This window comes from Falco naumanni, chromosome 2 (genome assembly GCF_017639655.2).
Source record: "Falco naumanni isolate bFalNau1 chromosome 2, bFalNau1.pat, whole genome shotgun sequence".
In the NCBI taxonomy this organism is placed as follows: Eukaryota; Metazoa; Chordata; class Aves; order Falconiformes; family Falconidae; genus Falco; species Falco naumanni.
In genome coordinates, this window is record NC_054055.1 from 108,461,286 (window position 1) to 108,479,390 (window position 18,105).

At 39.2% G+C, this 18,105-nt stretch overlaps 1 protein-coding gene across 3 annotated transcripts in view; it reads left to right on the plus strand.

Annotated features, from left to right (window-relative positions):
- LOC121083033 (SAM domain-containing protein SAMSN-1-like) overlaps positions 1 to 18,105 on the plus strand; it is a 98,357-nt gene that overhangs the window by 17,054 nt on the left and 63,198 nt on the right. For 2 of the 3 annotated variants that reach the window (XM_040582884.1, XM_040582885.1), the window contains 4 exons: positions 5,618 to 5,658; positions 8,077 to 8,114; positions 9,591 to 9,677; positions 15,848 to 15,915. In XM_040582884.1, the coding sequence (XP_040438818.1) occupies positions 5,618 to 5,658; positions 8,077 to 8,114; positions 9,591 to 9,677; positions 15,848 to 15,915 (234 nt within the window). The remainder of the gene's footprint in view (positions 1 to 5,617; positions 5,659 to 8,076; positions 8,115 to 9,590; positions 9,678 to 15,847; positions 15,916 to 18,105) is intronic. The other variant, XM_040582886.1, reaches the window with a different exon arrangement.

Sequence of the window (18,105 nt, forward strand, 5' to 3'; positions counted from 1 at the left end):
TTCATCACTAAGTTTAAATTTCACCATCAATAAAAGCAATGTTAAATGGGTAAGCAAACTGTTAGCTCACTAGCTATTAACAAGAAGCTTCCTAAGGCTGCTGGTGGGTTTTATTTTGTTCTGTTTTCAGAGAATATTCAGCTGAGCATTTAACTAAAAATAACGGCTGGATGCTGTGTCACTGCGCTGGCTGTAGAATCAACATGATTATTTATAAAATACGCTCTAGAAATGGAAAACAAGATTAGTGATGACATGTCGGCAGTAAGACCTATGGAAAAATATCGCTAAGGCCAAAGGACTATGTGTAATCTTATCTGCTATTTCTAGCATGTGAGTTATTAGACCTACACCTTGGATGAAGCTGTTAAGCTTATTAACTGAGCCCATTTGTACTTCTCTCCCATTTTTAATTCCGTCACTTGGTTCCAGGCTGCAGGGCGGCCCCCACAGCATGATAAATTCAGAACATTATTGGCTCCCTCAGGCCCTGATTTAGCCATCTGTCATTATTCAGTAATGCACATACTTAAGTGCACCGCTAAGTAGGTATGGGCTCCAGTGTGTGTTTAAGTGGTTGGCTGAACCATGGCCATGCAGATTCCACAGAGCTGCTAAATCCCCTGAGGGTGGAGCAGCCTGGCACTGCACATTTCCTCCTTAGGAGGCTTTGCCGCCTTCCTTTTTTCTATACATCTTCAGAAATCAATAGGGCAGGTGTTCGAGGTCTGCTCCCCTCAACTTAAAAAGGGGAGGCTAGGGCTAGAGGAGGTTTAGCCTTATACTGCAGCAAGGTAGTTATTTTCTTGCAGTTGTCCTGTCTCTTGTGACTTGTCCGAATCATAGCTAGGCTGTGACATTCTGCTGGAGACGTGGGATATACACGGTACGGTGGTCACTGAAGCTGTGCGTGACGTAATTCAGTGAACATACAATTTGGGCACCTTTTTGAACCATGATTATTTTTAACCCTGGCCAAATATCTGCCCAAATGGCACAGCCTGGAGGAAGAATAATCTTTCTCTCACGTACACTGTTCTTCTCCCTCACAAAACTTAGAAGACCTGTTTGGTATATAAAATGTTTTGCCTGGAATGTTCCCACCCCAGCTTCCTGTGGTAGTGTCTTGTGCCTGTTATACACACATGCCTTTTGATTTTAATCCACTCAGGGAACTGGCCTGTTAACTTTTTGGTTACTTTCCCAGTTGATCAGCTTCAGTAACAGTAATATTCTCATACAGAAAGACAAACATAGATTTATGGAGTTGTTCCTGAACCTTACGCATAGCAAAACTGAATTGGGCTTTCCTCAGAAACAGTTGGTAGCCAACAGCATGTAATGAATCATATGTGTACTCTTTGCCTATAGCTGTGCTATTAACTGGGAAACTGAATTTCTACCTCTTGAAGCTTGGTGTTGCATTCTTCTACCTCATGAGCTGTCTTAAGCTGCTCAAGAAGAGTCTTCAGTATTAAAACTGTTTTCATATATTTCCTGTCAGATTGCAATCACCAAACGTCATGAGATCCACATATTTTTCAACTGCTGACTGTGATGTGATTGACTAGCCTGTGTATCAGAGAAGTGCCAAGTAATATATCAGTTGTTCTAAGTTATTACCAGGAAAATCACAATCAGTCATGATACCTGCTTTCATCTGCAGCGTTGTAACTGGCATTTGGTTCCAGTGAGGGAAAGAGGGTAAAGTTATCTGAAATGATCATTTGCCTGTTTGCAAGTCTTAACAGACACAGGAGCTCTAGTAAACTAGCTTGTAAACACCAGAGGGACTCATACAATTCCTTAGTTCAGAGTTATTTGATAAAAGCCGGGAGGAAAGGACTTTATTACTAATTTCATAATGCTGACTTTCCATGTGTGCAGTTTGTTTCTAGGAAACAGATTGTTCATATTTGGGATAGGGAAGGAAAGAATTGTTCCCATAAATAAAATAACTATGTACTTCAGAGAACGTGGAGAGCAGAGTCTAGGTGAACCTTAATTTACACTCTAAGATAAAACATGTTTTTAAAACTGCTTAATTTCCAGTTTCAGATTGAAGTTACGTATGATTTTTAGTCCAATAGTGAAAAGATTATTAAAAAAAAGAAGTACAAACAAGAGTCATTTATTCCTGTACCATGATCTGGCCAGCTGACTCAGACATAGCAAGAAGAGATGTGTTGGATAAAAGGTGACATTTTTAAATGGCCATTTAAACCCACTGTCATATTTCACTGTGGCACTGCATCCCATGATATCCAGTGATCACATGAATATCACCCCAATGTATAACGTGATGCCATAAATGCATCTTTTGTTGGATTTTAAGAAACTAATGCTGAAGCACTGGTTTCAAATCATAGAGCAAAAGATTAAACCTACAGTTCTGTGTTTCATGTTCCACTAGGTGTTTGGCATGTGAAGGCATAAATTAATAGTCTTCCCAGGTATACGGCCACAGTGAGGTTTAGAGAAAGCCCTGGGTCTTATACAGACTCTAACTTACAATATCCTTTGGTCTCTGACCTCCATGCATAATGCTTCCTTTAACAAGACTCTTTGAAATCAAATATTTGATATTTTTTAATGAGATGTTGACACTACCCCTTTAAAAAAATCCTTTAAATCACTTCTTCAGCATTTTCCAACTTCTCTGTGTGCCTGTGCACCTCGTGTAGTTATTTCTTTAGAGCTTTTGCAAAGATTTTTCCCAAGACTAAAATGCTGATTTCTTTTCAGCAAGAAATTTACATTACATTGCTTGCAATATTGCAAAGTAGATGATAAATTCTGTATACTCTTTTGATCTTCCCACAGCATCTGTGAACAATTCTACACAGGCAAAAAAAAATTCTGTAGAAGCTGTATACAATTATAAGCATTCACAAATGTTCAGGTACTTAACAGGACCTCCTACACTCAGCTAAAATAACCTCAGTGCAGTAAAACAGCCTTTTCTTAATACAGTCTCCTGAAGAAGCTTGAAAGTCTATGATGGGTTTTACTGAGGAGGGGAAAAATATAAAATGCTCAATTATGCGCTTACATCGGTTTATGTAGTACATGTTTTGGATTTTCATCATGCAACGTGGATGACATTTTTAAATTACTGTGGTCAGAGCCATGCAAATGTGACAGTATTACACAAAGGAAATAAATTAAACATAAGAATATGAGAAATAGGTCCATACACTGAAGTTTTCATATTTATATAATAATGAATGGTTGGGGGGGGGTTTAATGTCTCTTGTCGCACAGCAGATTGAAGTGGCATTCATCATGGACATTTTTATCCCAGTTTCTGCTTTCCAGGCTGGAAGAAATAGAAATGAAAGTGATACAGTGCTTTGATATTCTGTCTCAGGAGATATCAAAATAGTATAGGGATCAGAGAGCTCTTCTGTCCTAGCATGACATCCTCAGGTTTTCTTAAAGTTAAAATTAACTTCAAGTCCCTGGGTAACTGTGACAGCAAAGGTGCAGTGAGCTGTTTTGGCATTGCTTGCAGAATGAGGCGCACTTTTATTCACTCTCAACAACCACATAACTCTTCTCTTCCTTCCTGCATCTTGTCAGAGTGCATACCATCTGGACACTGGGGACCTTGTGATCTTGCCTCCAGACCAGTGCTTGATTCCAATTTGGTGCCCCTCACAGCTTTTGCAGGCCAACCTGCACAACTTTCAAGCTTACTTGCAGAGTTTCCTGCTCTCTTCCACCTTCCTCTGCATGTAATGGGGTTACAGAGTCTGTCCTTCTGTGTCCCTCAGAAAGGAACATCCCATTGTAACATATGGGGTCCATCTGAGGGTACTAAGGGAGCTGATGGAGGAGCTCACCAAGCCACTCTTCATCATTTATCAACACTACTGACTAACCAGAAAGGTCCCAGCAGACCAGAGGTTAGCCAATGTGGCACCCATCTAAAAGAAGGGTGGGAAGGAGGATCTGGGAAACTACAGGCCTGTCAGCCTGACCTTGTTACCAGGAAAAGTTATGGAGCAGATCATCCTCAGTACCATCACATGGCACATGGAATCAGGCCCAGCCAGCATGGGTTTATGAAAGGCAGGTCCTGCTTGATGAACCTGATTTGCTTCTACGAGAAGACGACCCACCCAGTGGATGAGGGAAAGGCTGTGGATGTTGTCTACCTTGACCTTAGAAAAGCCTTTGTCACTGTCCCACAGCATTCTCATGGAGAAACTGTCTGGACATGGCCTGGATGGGTGTACTCTGTGCTGAGTATAAAGCTGGCAGGATGGCTGAGTGTGAAGAGCAGTGGTGAATGGAGTTACATCCAACTGGCACCCAGTCACAAATGATGTTCCTCAGAGCTCAGTACTGGGGTCAGTCCTGTTCATTCTGTTTAATATCTTTATTGATCATCTGGATGAGGGGATGAAGTGCACTCTCAGTAACTCTGCAGATGACACCAAGTTGTTGGGGAGTGTTGATCTGCTGGAGGGCAGGAGGCTCTGCAGAGGGATCTGGACAGGCTGGACCAATGGACTGAGGCTAATTGTGTTCAACAAGGCTCAGTGCCGGGTCCTGCACTGGTCACAACCACCCCACGCAGCGCTACAGGCTGGGGGCAGAGTGGCTGGGAAGCTGCCTGGTGGGAAAGGGCCTGGGGGTGCTGGTTGACAGCCGGCTGGGCATGAGCCAGCAGTGTGCCCAGGGGGCCAAGGAGGCCAACAGCGTCCTGGCTTGCCTGAAACAGTGTGGCCAGTAGGACTAGAAAAGTCATCGTCCCTCTGTACTCAGCACTGGTGAGGCTGCACCTCACTTTTGGGTCCCTCACTAGAAGAGGGACATTGAGGTTCTGGGGCTTGTCCAGAGAGGGGCAACGAAGCTGGTTGTCTGGAGCACAAGCCTTATGTGGAGCGGCTGATGCAACTGGGGTGGTTTAGTCTGGAGAGGAGGATGCTCAGTGGAGACCTTATTGCTCCCTACCACTACCTGAAAAGAGGCTGTAGGCAGGTGGGAGTCAGTCTCTTATCCCAGATAACAAGTGGTGGAACAAGTGGAAACAGCCTCAAGTTATGCCAGGAGAAGTTTAGTTTGGATATTAGGAAACATTTCTTCACAGAATTGGAACAGGCTGCCCAGGGAGGTGGTGGAATCACCGTCCCTGGAGGTATTTAAAAAACACGTAGATGTGCTCAGGGACATGGTTTACTGATGGGCTTGGCAGTCCTGGGTTGACAGTTGGACTTTATGATCTCAAAGGTCTTTTCCAATCGAAATGATTCTATGATTCTATTTTATACTCATAAAATATAAAAGAATCATACTATGAAAGAAATATGATATTCATTCTTGGGGTAAGAACTTTGTTCTCTGTCTTTTCAGGGGTATTATGGCTGTCAGCTTCTTGGGAGCCATGGATATTGAAGCCTCCTAAAATCAAAACACATAACTGCATATGCTTTCTGTTGCACTGTCCTCCACAGCTTCAGCTGTTGGAAAAAGAAAGACTGGACATGTTAGTAGATATTGAAAACACACCAAAAGTACATCATTCAGTGTCTTTCCAGTGAGGAAAATATTTTATATGGATTAAACATTTTGGATTTTCATAGACTTCTTTTCTCTATCTTTTTAAAAGGAATTTCCTGACTTTGAGAGCACAGTGACCAAAAAAAGAAAGTAAGTTGAGACCAGTTCGAGGTCTACACAGTGTCACTATGTTTGTGTGTTCCTTTCATCCTTGTTGTTTTATTAATGTTTGCCTATGTTGCTTTAATTCTCACAGAGTACATGTATTAATGTTGCAGTTGGAAAGCAAGTATCAAGCTTGTAATGCAGTACTAAAGCTCTTTTGCCATGACTTTTTCATACACACAAATCTTTCTTCCAAAATATGAGAACCAGGACAGCGAAAATCAAATGCAGTTAATCTCAGCTTGGTTTAACCATATGTCTGTTTTTCTGAAAGATTGAAGTGGTAACCTATTTTGTAGCATGTTTGCACCATTGACCTGATAATCTCCTGAAGATTTTTTTGTTTGTGTTTTTAATCCAAATAAAAATGTAGTTTGAAAAATTATTCAGATAAAGCAGGTCAGACTATATTTTATCAAGCATGTTTGTGACAGCAGCATGCTTTGCATCCATTCATTAAGACACAATGCTATGGTTTGGGCTAATGATTAATATATGTTACTATGCAGAGGAATTTATTTTGAAAATTCTTTTTTGGCTTCAGGTTGAAGGCTATTACATTACTGAAGTGGTCCCCTTCAAACGAAATACAAAATCCTGCCTAGTGGAATGATAGAGGCAGAACTTATCTGTCTGCTGTGACTTTTTTTTTAGTTGGGGTTCCACTACATTCAGAACATCAATGTAATCTATGTCTATTGCTGAGAAATTTCAAATTATATAAAGATTTCAAAGAAAATCAAGAGCTCCTTTGTCTTAAGTAACAGTTTCAACCCATTTCTGGTCATCTGATAAAAGCACTAGTAACTTACCAACTGCAAACACAGAGATATATGCACTCAGATCTGTGAGACCTCATTATCTGTGACCGACGAGGGCCCTGTAAAAATGCTCCCAAAATTGCATGAATTAAAAACCGGACATAACTCTATTATTCACGGTTTTCTCATCATTCCTTAACACTTTTAAGGAAGCCAAATTGCTGTGTAGGCCCCACCCAAGGTTCATCCTACCAAACTCTACCAAACATCATGCAATCACCTAGCTGCCTATGAGTGTCCTGCTTAAATCAGAATTCAGTCTGCCCCAAGAATAGAAATAGTAGTCTATAGTGTCAAATCTTACAATGCAAATAAAACTATTCTATTCTAAAACTAATCCTATTCTAAATGAATTATCAGAATTTAGAAGGGTTGTCTAGATAGTTTGACTAATCAATAGAAACAATGAATAAGCTGGATGAAAATAATTTTACTGAACATGAAAAGATTTTGTAATGAAAATTACTTCATTGTGAGTGTCCAGCCATTACTATCCTGGCATGATACCTCCACTGATAATGCAGAATTTTTCACATTAGCCTTTTCTGTAGATATGGAGAAAGTGAATGAGGAATTATCATTCTCTTTTTCTTACAGCGGGGCAACAAGGAAGTATCAACTGAAACAGAGTAGCAGAAGTAAAATAAACAGAAGTATGCCTTGCTTAGACAGTAAGAATTAAATTGTGGAACTCTGGAAGCAAAAAGAATAAATCAAGTGGTTTCAAAAGGAACTAGTACTTATGGACCAGATTCTTAAAAAACCAATAGTTCTATTGCACCGTCTTGCTCAGGAAACCCTTCAGCATCTATGTGCCTGAAGCTGGGAGATGGATCTCAGTTTTTGTGCTCTTTCCTTTCCGCTGATCATTGTCACAGATTACAGAGTCTCTGGTCTCGTCTAGTACAATCTCCTGGCTTCATCCTTTAGCTCATAAGTTACTGTCCATTGGGTTTTTTATAGACAAAATGAAATTAATTCACAGGGTAAATCTTTGTCGATTCGAAGATTTCTTTCTCTTCTGTTAAGCTAATATATTCTTTAAGCCATCATCTATAAACTATCACCACAGATGGAAGTATGAGTTAGGACTATTCCTTGATGTAAATGTGCAAAAAGCTCAAGGTTTACTTGGGCAATCAAATGCCATCCAAGTTTGTGGGGGTGGTACGTTCATATGCAGCTCTTTGGTTTGACCCATTATTATGTCACCAAACCTCAGAAAATAATTTCTAGAAGTTGCAGGATACTTCAGATCATGTCTAAAGAAAAGTATTTCTTATATTCTTCCTGATGGGTTCCCTGATTCAGTCATGAATTCTTCATTCCAAAAAACTTGAATAACATATTTTTACAGAATGAAAACTCAGAAGCTTTCAGAGCTTTGCGTGGCATGTGGGAGCAGATGATTGGGTGAATGAGAAAAGTCAAGTAACACCAATTAATGCCAGTGGGAATTGCCCAGCCAAATCCCTGTGGCCTGCTTTGAAGAATTAGTTTGAAAATATCCATATTTGATTAAATGTGCTTTCGTTTTTCATTCTGCCTTTCAGCTAATGGTAAATTCTTTTAATTCTTTTAGATCCATCCAGAAGTCCATGTCTGAAAATGAAGCATTTGGTTAGTAACTGCTTAAATCATTTACTGTATACTTGCTAATCTCACAGAGTAAACTTTAATTAAAGGGTCTGATTTGCTTTACAGCTATTGGAGCAAATGTAAAAGAAAGGAAAAAATACAGTTAAGCTATCAATATTTTCTACCTCCCCCTGCCCATGCTTTCCGCAGAAACATTTGTAGGTAGATATTGAAAACAAACTAGCTAAACATAGAAAACAAATTGAGATTTCAAGAACCTATTGTGGGACAGTATGAGAAATACCCAGCATGCCCAGTGTTTCATTTAACCATTTCAATGAAAAACTGAAATATTTCTGATCGAAACAAATTCAGGTCCCTGCTTTTTTCCATGTTAAACTACTTTAATTCAGATTTCACAGACAAGTTCACTGAAGAAGAAATTCAGGGTTTTTGTTTCAGCCTGTCCTGGCACTGCATATTATTATCCACATTTGTGATTCAATGGGTCCTATTTTGCAAATCCCATGTAGGAAATAATCACCAGTTTCTTAAAAAGTAAAAATTCCTAATTTTTTCCAGTGAGAGTTTCCTATTAGCATTTTATTATTTATTCTTTTGAGTCTGGGTTTAGTTGCTGTATCTAGTCCTTACTGAGTAAAAAGTTTTTTATATCTGCCTGTAATGATGCAGTTATGTTTCATAACAATGTGTCTCAGATAGATGCAAGTTCCCCTACATTAAGACTTCATTCTGTAGCCCTGCACTGGGAAGACTTTCATGCAGAGCAGCATCAGTTGGGCTGCAGCATCCAGGCTGCAATGAATTCCCAGCACTTAACAGAGTCAACAAGTGCTTTCATAAAGAAAATTTTCTGACAGTCAGAGTGAAACCCAACATTAAAAATACCCAACAAAACAAAATAATAATAATAAGAAACCCCGAAAACCAGAAAGCACAAAAACCTTGTAGCTATCAACGTGCTGTGAAGCATGATCACTTTGAAGTTCACCGAGGGAAGAGAATGGCCATCTTGTTCTCAACGCCAACCTAGTTTCTGCCATTCAAGCTGAGACAGTAGTAGCCTTGGACTGTGTGTGACACACATGTGCGCATCTTTGATGCTATTTCTTGCAAATGCACTGGCTCATTAACTGTAAAATTAAATTATATTTATACAATTCCTGGAAGCAAAATAGAGGCACAGATGTTCTGTGAGCTCCTAGGTCTTAAAACCAGGGTTAAGATAACAATCATTTTCATTATGTTTTAACAGTGTTAAATGAGGTATCAGACAGCAGCAAAAGATGGTAAAACTTGAGGCCTGCTCCCAATAAATACCATCCTTCCATCGAATTTCCTATATTGCAAAAATATTAATTCATTTCCAAGTTCGAGCAGATGCTACACTGTTCTGCAAGCTTGTTTGATTTGCCTTTGATGCTATTTTTGTAGACCTTCCTGTTATTTCACGTTTGCTGTGAATTCAGGTGACTGCTCTCTGTGCTTTTACTTTAGACAGGAAAAATGTGAATGGCACACTTTGGCAGGGTTCCAGGAAGTCGGAGAATGATTCGTACATCAGAAGGCACTGTCAGCTTGAAGGTAATTGCTAAACATATTTCAGCTGATTTTGCATTTTCCACAAAGTATTTAAAAGGGCACCTAGGAAAATTTCTCATTTTTCACCAGTAATCTAGCTAAATAATTTGTCAAGTCCTTTTGAGATTTACCTTGTCCTCAAGGGGAAAAAAAAAAAAAAGTAGTTAGAATAAAGCTTACCTTAAAACTGGGAAGCTAAGAACACACTTTGTGACCAATTCACTCCGTAGTGCAGGAGCCAAGGAGGACTTCCACTACAGCAGAGTGCTGTAGTTGTGTTGTATAGGGCTTGCCAGCTATAACATGAGCCCACAGGAGGAATCCATGTTCCCTGTATACTTTATACTGCTCCAGGTATCTAACAGGGAAACGGTATAAATTTTCCCAGACAAATCCTTGTGACTGGAAAAGAGAGTTGGCAAAATTTTGTAGGCAAATGTTTTTTTTCCAATTCTCTTCCTAAACCTGTTTTAACCAACTTATTGAAACAACCTTACTGCTAATATATGGAAAGTTGCTAGTGACACTGTTAACCAGTATAAATTCACTAAAAGAACTGTGGGAAATAACAAGTGAGCAGTCACCTTGTCTATTTAAACACAAACTGGACTCTTAAGAAAAACAAAAAGCCTTGATAATCTGCTTAATGTTGCTTCCAGGAATGGAATTTGTATTTGTACTTTTTAAAGTCAAGGTAAATTCATTATAGTTGCACAATCAGACTAAACCAGACCAGGTTCAACAGAATCAGAAACCAAGATAAGTGAAATCAAAGTGGATGCATGTTTTGTTCTCTACTGAAGCCAAAAAAGTGGGAAGGTGACCATTGCCTTAACTATTAGTATCTCCTGTACAAATGGTTTAGATAGCATCCAAATAGCTCCTGTACAAATGGTCTTGGTATCATCCACTGTCAGGAGATTCCGCTGTTACCTGGATATGCCAAAGAAAGCAGAGGACAGGGCACCAGCTTTCCCTCTGGGTTTCATTCACTTCACACTTGAAGATAAAATGGTGAATGCTTGGAAAGTAGATCTGACATTGCAGTACCTGTCGTATTTGCCCATGTGTGGGCAAATTGGGTTTCTTGGAACCAGAACCAGAAAAAAGAGGTGACGGGAAAATTTAAAGGAACTCTGCTTTTGTGACGAGCAGATGAGGGGAAAAGGGACCTTCAGCTAGTCTCGTTGGCTTGCAAGGGAAAAGGTTGTAATGACAGGTGAAAGGAATATTAGGCATCTCTCTCCTGACAAGTCTTACTTTTAACCAAACCCATTTTGTAATAATTCCTCAAACTAGTGCAGAGGTTGACAGTTTGGAGGTGGAAAAAGGCTAAGTGAGAAAGCAGAACTTTTTGACTTCCCTCCGGAGTCTTTTCTACTCAAGACTTTTTTTACCCTTTTAAATATCCAAAGCATGCAAAAGAAGCAGTGCACATTTTAAAAGCTGACAAGTGTTGCAATTGAAGAGCAGGGGCCCAGAGGGAACAGGAAGCAAAGCTGGCAGCTAAATAAAAATCTCCTTTTCCCCTACTGCAGTAAAATTATTTCAAGGGAAGCCCCCTTCACGCGGTGGTGAAAACCATTGCAAGGAGATTTACAGTGTATCACTGTTGATCAAGATAATTTGTCACTATTGATCAAACCTTTCTCTTAACAGAGATAATCCTTCAAGGTCTGCAGTCTATTGCATAATATGAATTTCTGTTAGCTGTAACAAGCCATGCATGGTGGGCAGCGTAGACTTCTCTGCTTGCTTCAGAGCTGTATTCACAGACCTAACCCAAATCTCACTGAAATCAATGAAAAAACATCCACTGACACTGGTAGCCTTTGAATTAGGTCCTTAATGCTGATGTGTGTATTACCTCTACAAAAATCAATTTTCCAGACTGATAAGGCAGTAAAAACATGTATATCCCACAGACACAACAGTGGTAATACCCGTCTTTGCTCACAAGCCCAAACCCAAATTACAAGTACCAGATCTGTCAGCCTAAAAGCATCATTGTAGAAAAAGTTGAGGGTGCAAGTCACAGTCATTGGGCTTCCATGAAAGGGTATTACAGAGACAAACAGAAAAGAGCCGACGCCTCTCAGAGTCAGTGGATGTAATTCTCCACTGCTCCCAATTCACTTTGCAGTGAAGTGACTGGTACCTGTTGCCAAACTAGGAAGAAAAGAACACTGCAGCTTACATATAACTTTTGCATGTGTTGGTGTTTTTGTGAGGTTTTTTTTACCCAAATACTCTATTCCATATTTCAGTGGATTGAAGAGGTGATTTATGCAAGATTTAAGAGTACTGCGGATAACTGTTATTACAGCTAGCAAAAGAGATCATGGCTGGGGGGGGGGGCACCACTAAGGTTTGCTTTGATAACTTGCCATTGTTCATGTGGTTTTGAATGAAATGCCATTAAAAGCAGTGTCACTGTATGTAGTCTTTCAGGCTGAGGTCATTATAAATTGCCTCGCGGTTCTTTGTGATTTAGCTGCAAACAGCTACCAAGTAATACTATTTTGGACTAGGCTGTAAGAGGACTTGTGGGCACAGGACTGAACGCTGCAAGGTTTAACCTTGAGTAAGCTTACAGAGCACAGGGCTACAGTGTGCGGAGATGCCTGCAGGAGGTGAAAGCTAATCAGCCTGCGGACCAGAAACAACCCAGTTATGTTAATCTGGTGTTGCATAAGCACTGCTTGACATGAGTTACACTGCTTCTAGAAGTCCAGCTAGCTCTATATTTAAATAAACAACTGGATTGTCAGACACCTGGCCTTCAGTCACTTCAAGGAGATTTGTAGCTGCTTGAGACAACTTAAACTCTGGTCAGTCACGTTAGGTTTGCAATGTAATATACTTTTTAGGAAAGCTTTTGGTTTTATTATAAACATCAAGTCTGTAGGAGAAAGGCATTGCCCTATTACCACAGAAGCTCTTACAGAAGCCTCTAAAGGCAAATTGGTGTGATAATATTTTCTGTGACTCATTTTTCCTCTTCCTGTTGATGCACATGGCAAATAAAGGAAATTGTTTTGATGGGGTTTTCTATGCAGCTGACCTTGGTTTCAACATGGAACTAGGATGTGAAAAGACAGTTGTTCTTTTTTGTCCAATGCCCAGACTGTAATTTCTAAGTTTTAACACAGTCTTACAACATCCAAGTTGCAAAACTATGAGTAAGATTACTTGTTATTCTGTTACAGTTTTTATTTGCAGAGGATTTACTTTTAGGAAAAAATAATAATGCTAAAAATGTCTCTTGATTCAGGATTTGCCTTAAAAATAACCTATGAAAATATGTGTGCTAACTTGCCAGTACAGTGGCCCTTTAATTGTTCACTCGCGTGAGCTTAGGGTTTTTTTTGTCTAGCTTTATACCCATTGTAGTCTCATTCAATTCCAACATAAGCATAGGTGTTTTGAGGACTAGGATCTTACCTATCCCTTTGAATATAAATATTCATGATCATATTCAAGCAGATTTTTTCATGTGATCACTGAGGGATCTCAGTCACTCAGAATTATTCACAGAATTAATCTTTCCTTTTCTGTTGATTGTAAAGAAAACAATGGAATCAGTCTTACCTGCCTACAGTTAGCCTTGGTCGATCTGTATATTAAGCTGTCCTTTTGCAAACAGGAGAACTACTGGTGTTGTAAGATACTCCTCAGCATCAGTAAAGATGCCAAGTTATGATTTATGAGAAAAAAAACCCAACACATTTCTACTCATTTCTAGTAACTTTGGAAAAATAGGATAGCACATTGTGCTATGATTAGCAGACAATTTTGCTTCTGTTTTTCCCTGCTAAATGACTGAATGCCTCTGTGTTGATGGTACCTAATCACTAGGGCCTTTCCACAGCAGTATAATGGTGGAGGCTTTGCCTTAAGACTGGGAGTAAGAGTAGATCTTTCAAAGTAGATGAATTAATTACATTAATGGCAATTAATGACTGTCCTTCACGGTCAAGTAATGGCACTCCCTTGAATATGAATTAACCTGTTAGTTTGGAAAAGTATTTTAAACTATTTCTCGATCCAAGGATTCGAATATAAAATCAAAACTTCTAACAAAAATAATAATCAACTATATCAAATTGGAAAGGCTCCCCTGAGACCATTTCAAAATATTGGTATTTTAAAGGGTTATACTTTACCATGATCTACTTGGCAGACCAAGCGGACATAAAAGTTGCATATTTAGAAACCCTTGACTTGGTACTTAGAACTGCCATCAAGGAATGGTTACATCTACCAGCAAGTACCTGTGATGCAATTTTATATTCTAGCACAAGGGGTGGCAGTTTAGGTATTGCCAGACTTGCAGGATTAGTTCCTAGTGTACAGGCTGGAAGGATGGATAGGGTAGCATAGTCTTTGGATAAAGCAATAAGAGAAGCTGCTAGGCAGGAGGATATAAAAAATCAATTTGGGAGATTGTGGATTGCAGCAGGAGGAGATAAAGATAAAATACTTGGGATCTAAAATTGGTGATATTTGCTGAGGTGGAGGAATCAGTCTGGGAATGGGAAGTACCTGCTCAAAAAAACCACCTTTCTGAGGCCTTGTAACTGGTGAAAAGAAGAATTTATAAATTTAACTAAACTAGTATCTCAGGGCTGTGGTATTTTGAATTTTGAGAAAGACAAAATAAGTAACAACTGGATTGAACATTATAGGGGCATTCCTCACAGAAAACTTGTTTGGACAATACCATTGAGAACTAACATATCCAGCTAGAGAGTTTCTGGCAAGGGGCAGGTATGAAACCTATATTAAATCTTGTAGACATTGCCAGGTGGAAGGTGAATCCTGTGCTCACATTATCAGTTACTGCCCCATAATACAAGATAATAGAATTAAAAGACATAATCAAATATGCAAAATTCTGGCTGATGAGTCTAAGAAAAAAGGTTGGTTTCTTTTCCAGGAACCATTATTAAAAGATAAACAAAATGAGTTGTTTAAGCCAGAGGAAAGTCAGGCCCTCGTAGTCAATATCACAATCAGACATGAGAGCAAATTAACATCTTTAACAGATTCTGCTAATGAAAAAGTAAAAAAATATCAACACTTAAAAGATCAAATTCAAGAATTAAAAGACATCGTCACCATCAAATTTATAGGATTCCCTTTAGGTGGTAGAGGAAAATGGCATCAAAGTAATTACGGGTTGCTGGATGGACTTGGACTCTAGCTCCTGACAAGAGAACGTCGCTCAACTTTTAACAGAGCATTATTCTCATCAGCTGACATTGTACATATGTTTGCAAGTTATTCACATGCTATTGTTAGATCTAGTGAGTTGTAACGGTTTGTGGTTTTATGTTATTCATGTGCTATTGTTAAATCTATCAAATTACCACAGTTGTTTATGGATTACAAATGAAGTACTCATTCTCTGCTAGATGGGATTCGAGGTAGTAACTAGGGACATCAAATGAGACTCAAAATCATGACGTGTCACTTATCCTGAAAAAGACAAAACTGCCGATTTTGACTTAGGTGGACAGGCCACCTTTACTTAACCTGGAAAAGGAACACGTATATCTCTATATATGTGTGTTCATTAAATAGACTTAGTAAAATTAAAACTCTTTTCAAAGAGTTGTTTGAACTGTTGTTGCTCATTGTTGTAATGAAGGTACATACCCTTCCCATGCAAATCATTAATTTCTTGGAAGAAATGGAAGGACATTCATCCTTTGAAAGCAGTTTCTAATCTAACCTGAGATAAACACATCTCAGTTACAAAGAAAATTTTTGCCCATTATTTAAATGAATATTCTACACCCTGCTGCTTTAAAGTAGCAGGGCAAGAGGAAGTGCTTTGTGGGGCTCTGGGTTAGTAAACTGAGGACGAAGTACAGATGAAGAAGTACACATGAATGAGTTTTCTTTACAGGAACCAGTTTGCCAATTTATTCTGTAGACTTACTTCAAAGCAGTTTGAGAGAAAATGCCTGCTTAAATGATGTAAAATTAACTTTAGAGAGTCAAAATGTCAGCTCAAAATATCAGGTGTAATTCAAATTAAATTCCTCAGAAGAAGGATTTGAAACAGGATTGAAAAAAAAAAAAGAATTAAAAAAAAATCGAAACAGGACATTTTAAATCATGTTTTCTTTTCTTTTCTTTTTTTTTTTTTTTTACATAATTCACAGAAGATAATATTATTAGTGATGGGATACATTTGCTGCAAGGAAAGAAGATAGAAGAAACAACATGCCAGGTGAAAAAAGTACTTTTTTTCAGAATCTAAAATTTCATTCATATAAAATGTCTATTTCTTGCTTCCATTCAGTATTTGCCTAACTTAAACTCCATACTCAGTGTGCCTATGTATTTGAGAAGCTGAGTTTAAAAGAAACTCTGGTGACTACCTAAGTTGTGCACCATTTTCATTATGCAGACCATATGGATTTTAAAACTTAGGATTTTTTTTTTCCCTGAGTGAATACATTTCTGTTAAATTGATGTGTTGGAATTGTGTCTAGCAAGATCTGTACTAGAGTGTTTAGATCAGTCTTGCGTGATCCATATTGGCATATGTATCCTAATGCTTTCTGAATTTTTATAAACATATGCCATATCTCCTCCTCATAACACTACATTAGTTATCTCACTAGGTTGAGGAATTGAGGAATTCTGACCCTAGGGTTTGCATAATAATAACAATAATTACATAAAAGTAGGTAACAGCCCATCAGCTGGTGAGCAGCAGAGCAGTGAGGAGAAAGGCTTGTAGCTCTGGAATTAGAATGACTGGCATTTGCTTTTCATTTCACTTCTAGTCCTATGTCTCCCCTGATATTATGTTACTTAAAGGGCCAGGTCATGATGCAACTCAGCGCTGCTGATCTCACATGACGTAACCGTTCACCCATTCGGGAATCCGACTAAAAGTGTGTAATACACACCTATATGTTTGTATGGCTATGTGTCTGTCTAAATGCGGAATTAATACAACATTATTTGAAAGCTGAAAATCTGGTAAATTCTCCTTGAAAGAAGAATATTGCATTCAAGGTGAACATTAAACTTTATTAAAGGCTCCAAGCTAAGTTTCCTCTGCTGCTTCCATACAAAGTCAGGAAACCTTTTTGGATGCTTAGGTTAAAAGCAAGAAAAAAGTGTACATGCATCACCCTGAAGGCACCTGAGAGAAGATGGAGAACTGTGAAGATCCAGACTTTATGCAGTGCTCATCTCCAGTGTAGGCCAGAGACATGATCTGGCTTAAAAAGAAAAGTCAAATGATCTGCTTTACCAGGGGACAGATGACTGTACTGGAAACTGGTGACTTCAGTGTGTTCCAGATTTCTCCTGCTTTCCCTCGGGTTTTATCTGTCTGTGTATTGTTAGTTTGTTCCCATGATTACCTCCTCCTCTCCCCGCTGCCGAAAAGTAGGTGAGGAGGAAAGCAAGGAAAAAAGAACTCTTCTCTTCGGCATGTCTCGTTCTCTTTCTCTGTTCTCTTCCTCTCACCTTCTAAGTATTAAGAAGACAGATTATTATTTGATTTCCCACAGCAGTTCTTCTCCTCCTTGGTGTGAGGGATGCCTGACTCTGCCCCTATCCTGCCATGGCAGCCACTGGGCTGATTCCTGGTTAAGATCCTGGAGGCCATTCCCCAGACATGATAGAATGTGGCTGGGGGGGGGGGGGGGGGGGGGGGTGGGGGGGGTGCGGAAGGAAGAAGAAATAATAAGTTAAAAGGCCCATGTTTGCTTTAAGTCTGTTTCCTTAAAGTCCCTTAAGGCATCTATCCATGAACTATTTGCCCCATTTTAAAAGCAAAGTTCTATTTTTGACTTCTCTAATTTTTTTGAAGACTTTTTTGGGGCACATGACTAACAAGCTGTAGAGACTTGGATACCTCCAAGCTTTGGTACCAATTTGAGACCTGTTGAACTTGCTTTTCAAAAATTTAATATTTTAGAATGTTGTTTTGAGTTCTAGTGATTGTTACCTCTGGTCTTCATTATCATTAAGATAACATTTATATAATGCTCTTTAAAGCTTCCAAAACAGTCTGATGGTGTCTGTTTTCGTTTGCTGCACTGCATTATGCACACAAATAAGGAAATGCTGAGGGAACAGCATTATGTGGGAGGCTCTCACACTTCTGCAAAATCAGCACAAATGAGCACCTGTAGTGCCTGTAGGCTGATGCACACAGCATGGGGACTGAACAGGAGGAATTAGAAGGTCTGTATGCAGTTGTAAGGCTGCATTTTCAGCATGACAGAAATGTGGTGGAATAGCTCATGCAACTGGAGTGTAAGCTGCCATGGACATCACTCCTATCTTCAAGAGGGCCAGAAAGAAGATCCAATGAAATAGAAGCCAGTCTGTTTTACTTCAATCCATAGGAATGTGATGGAGCAAACCCTCCTGGAAACTATTCCCAAACATGTGA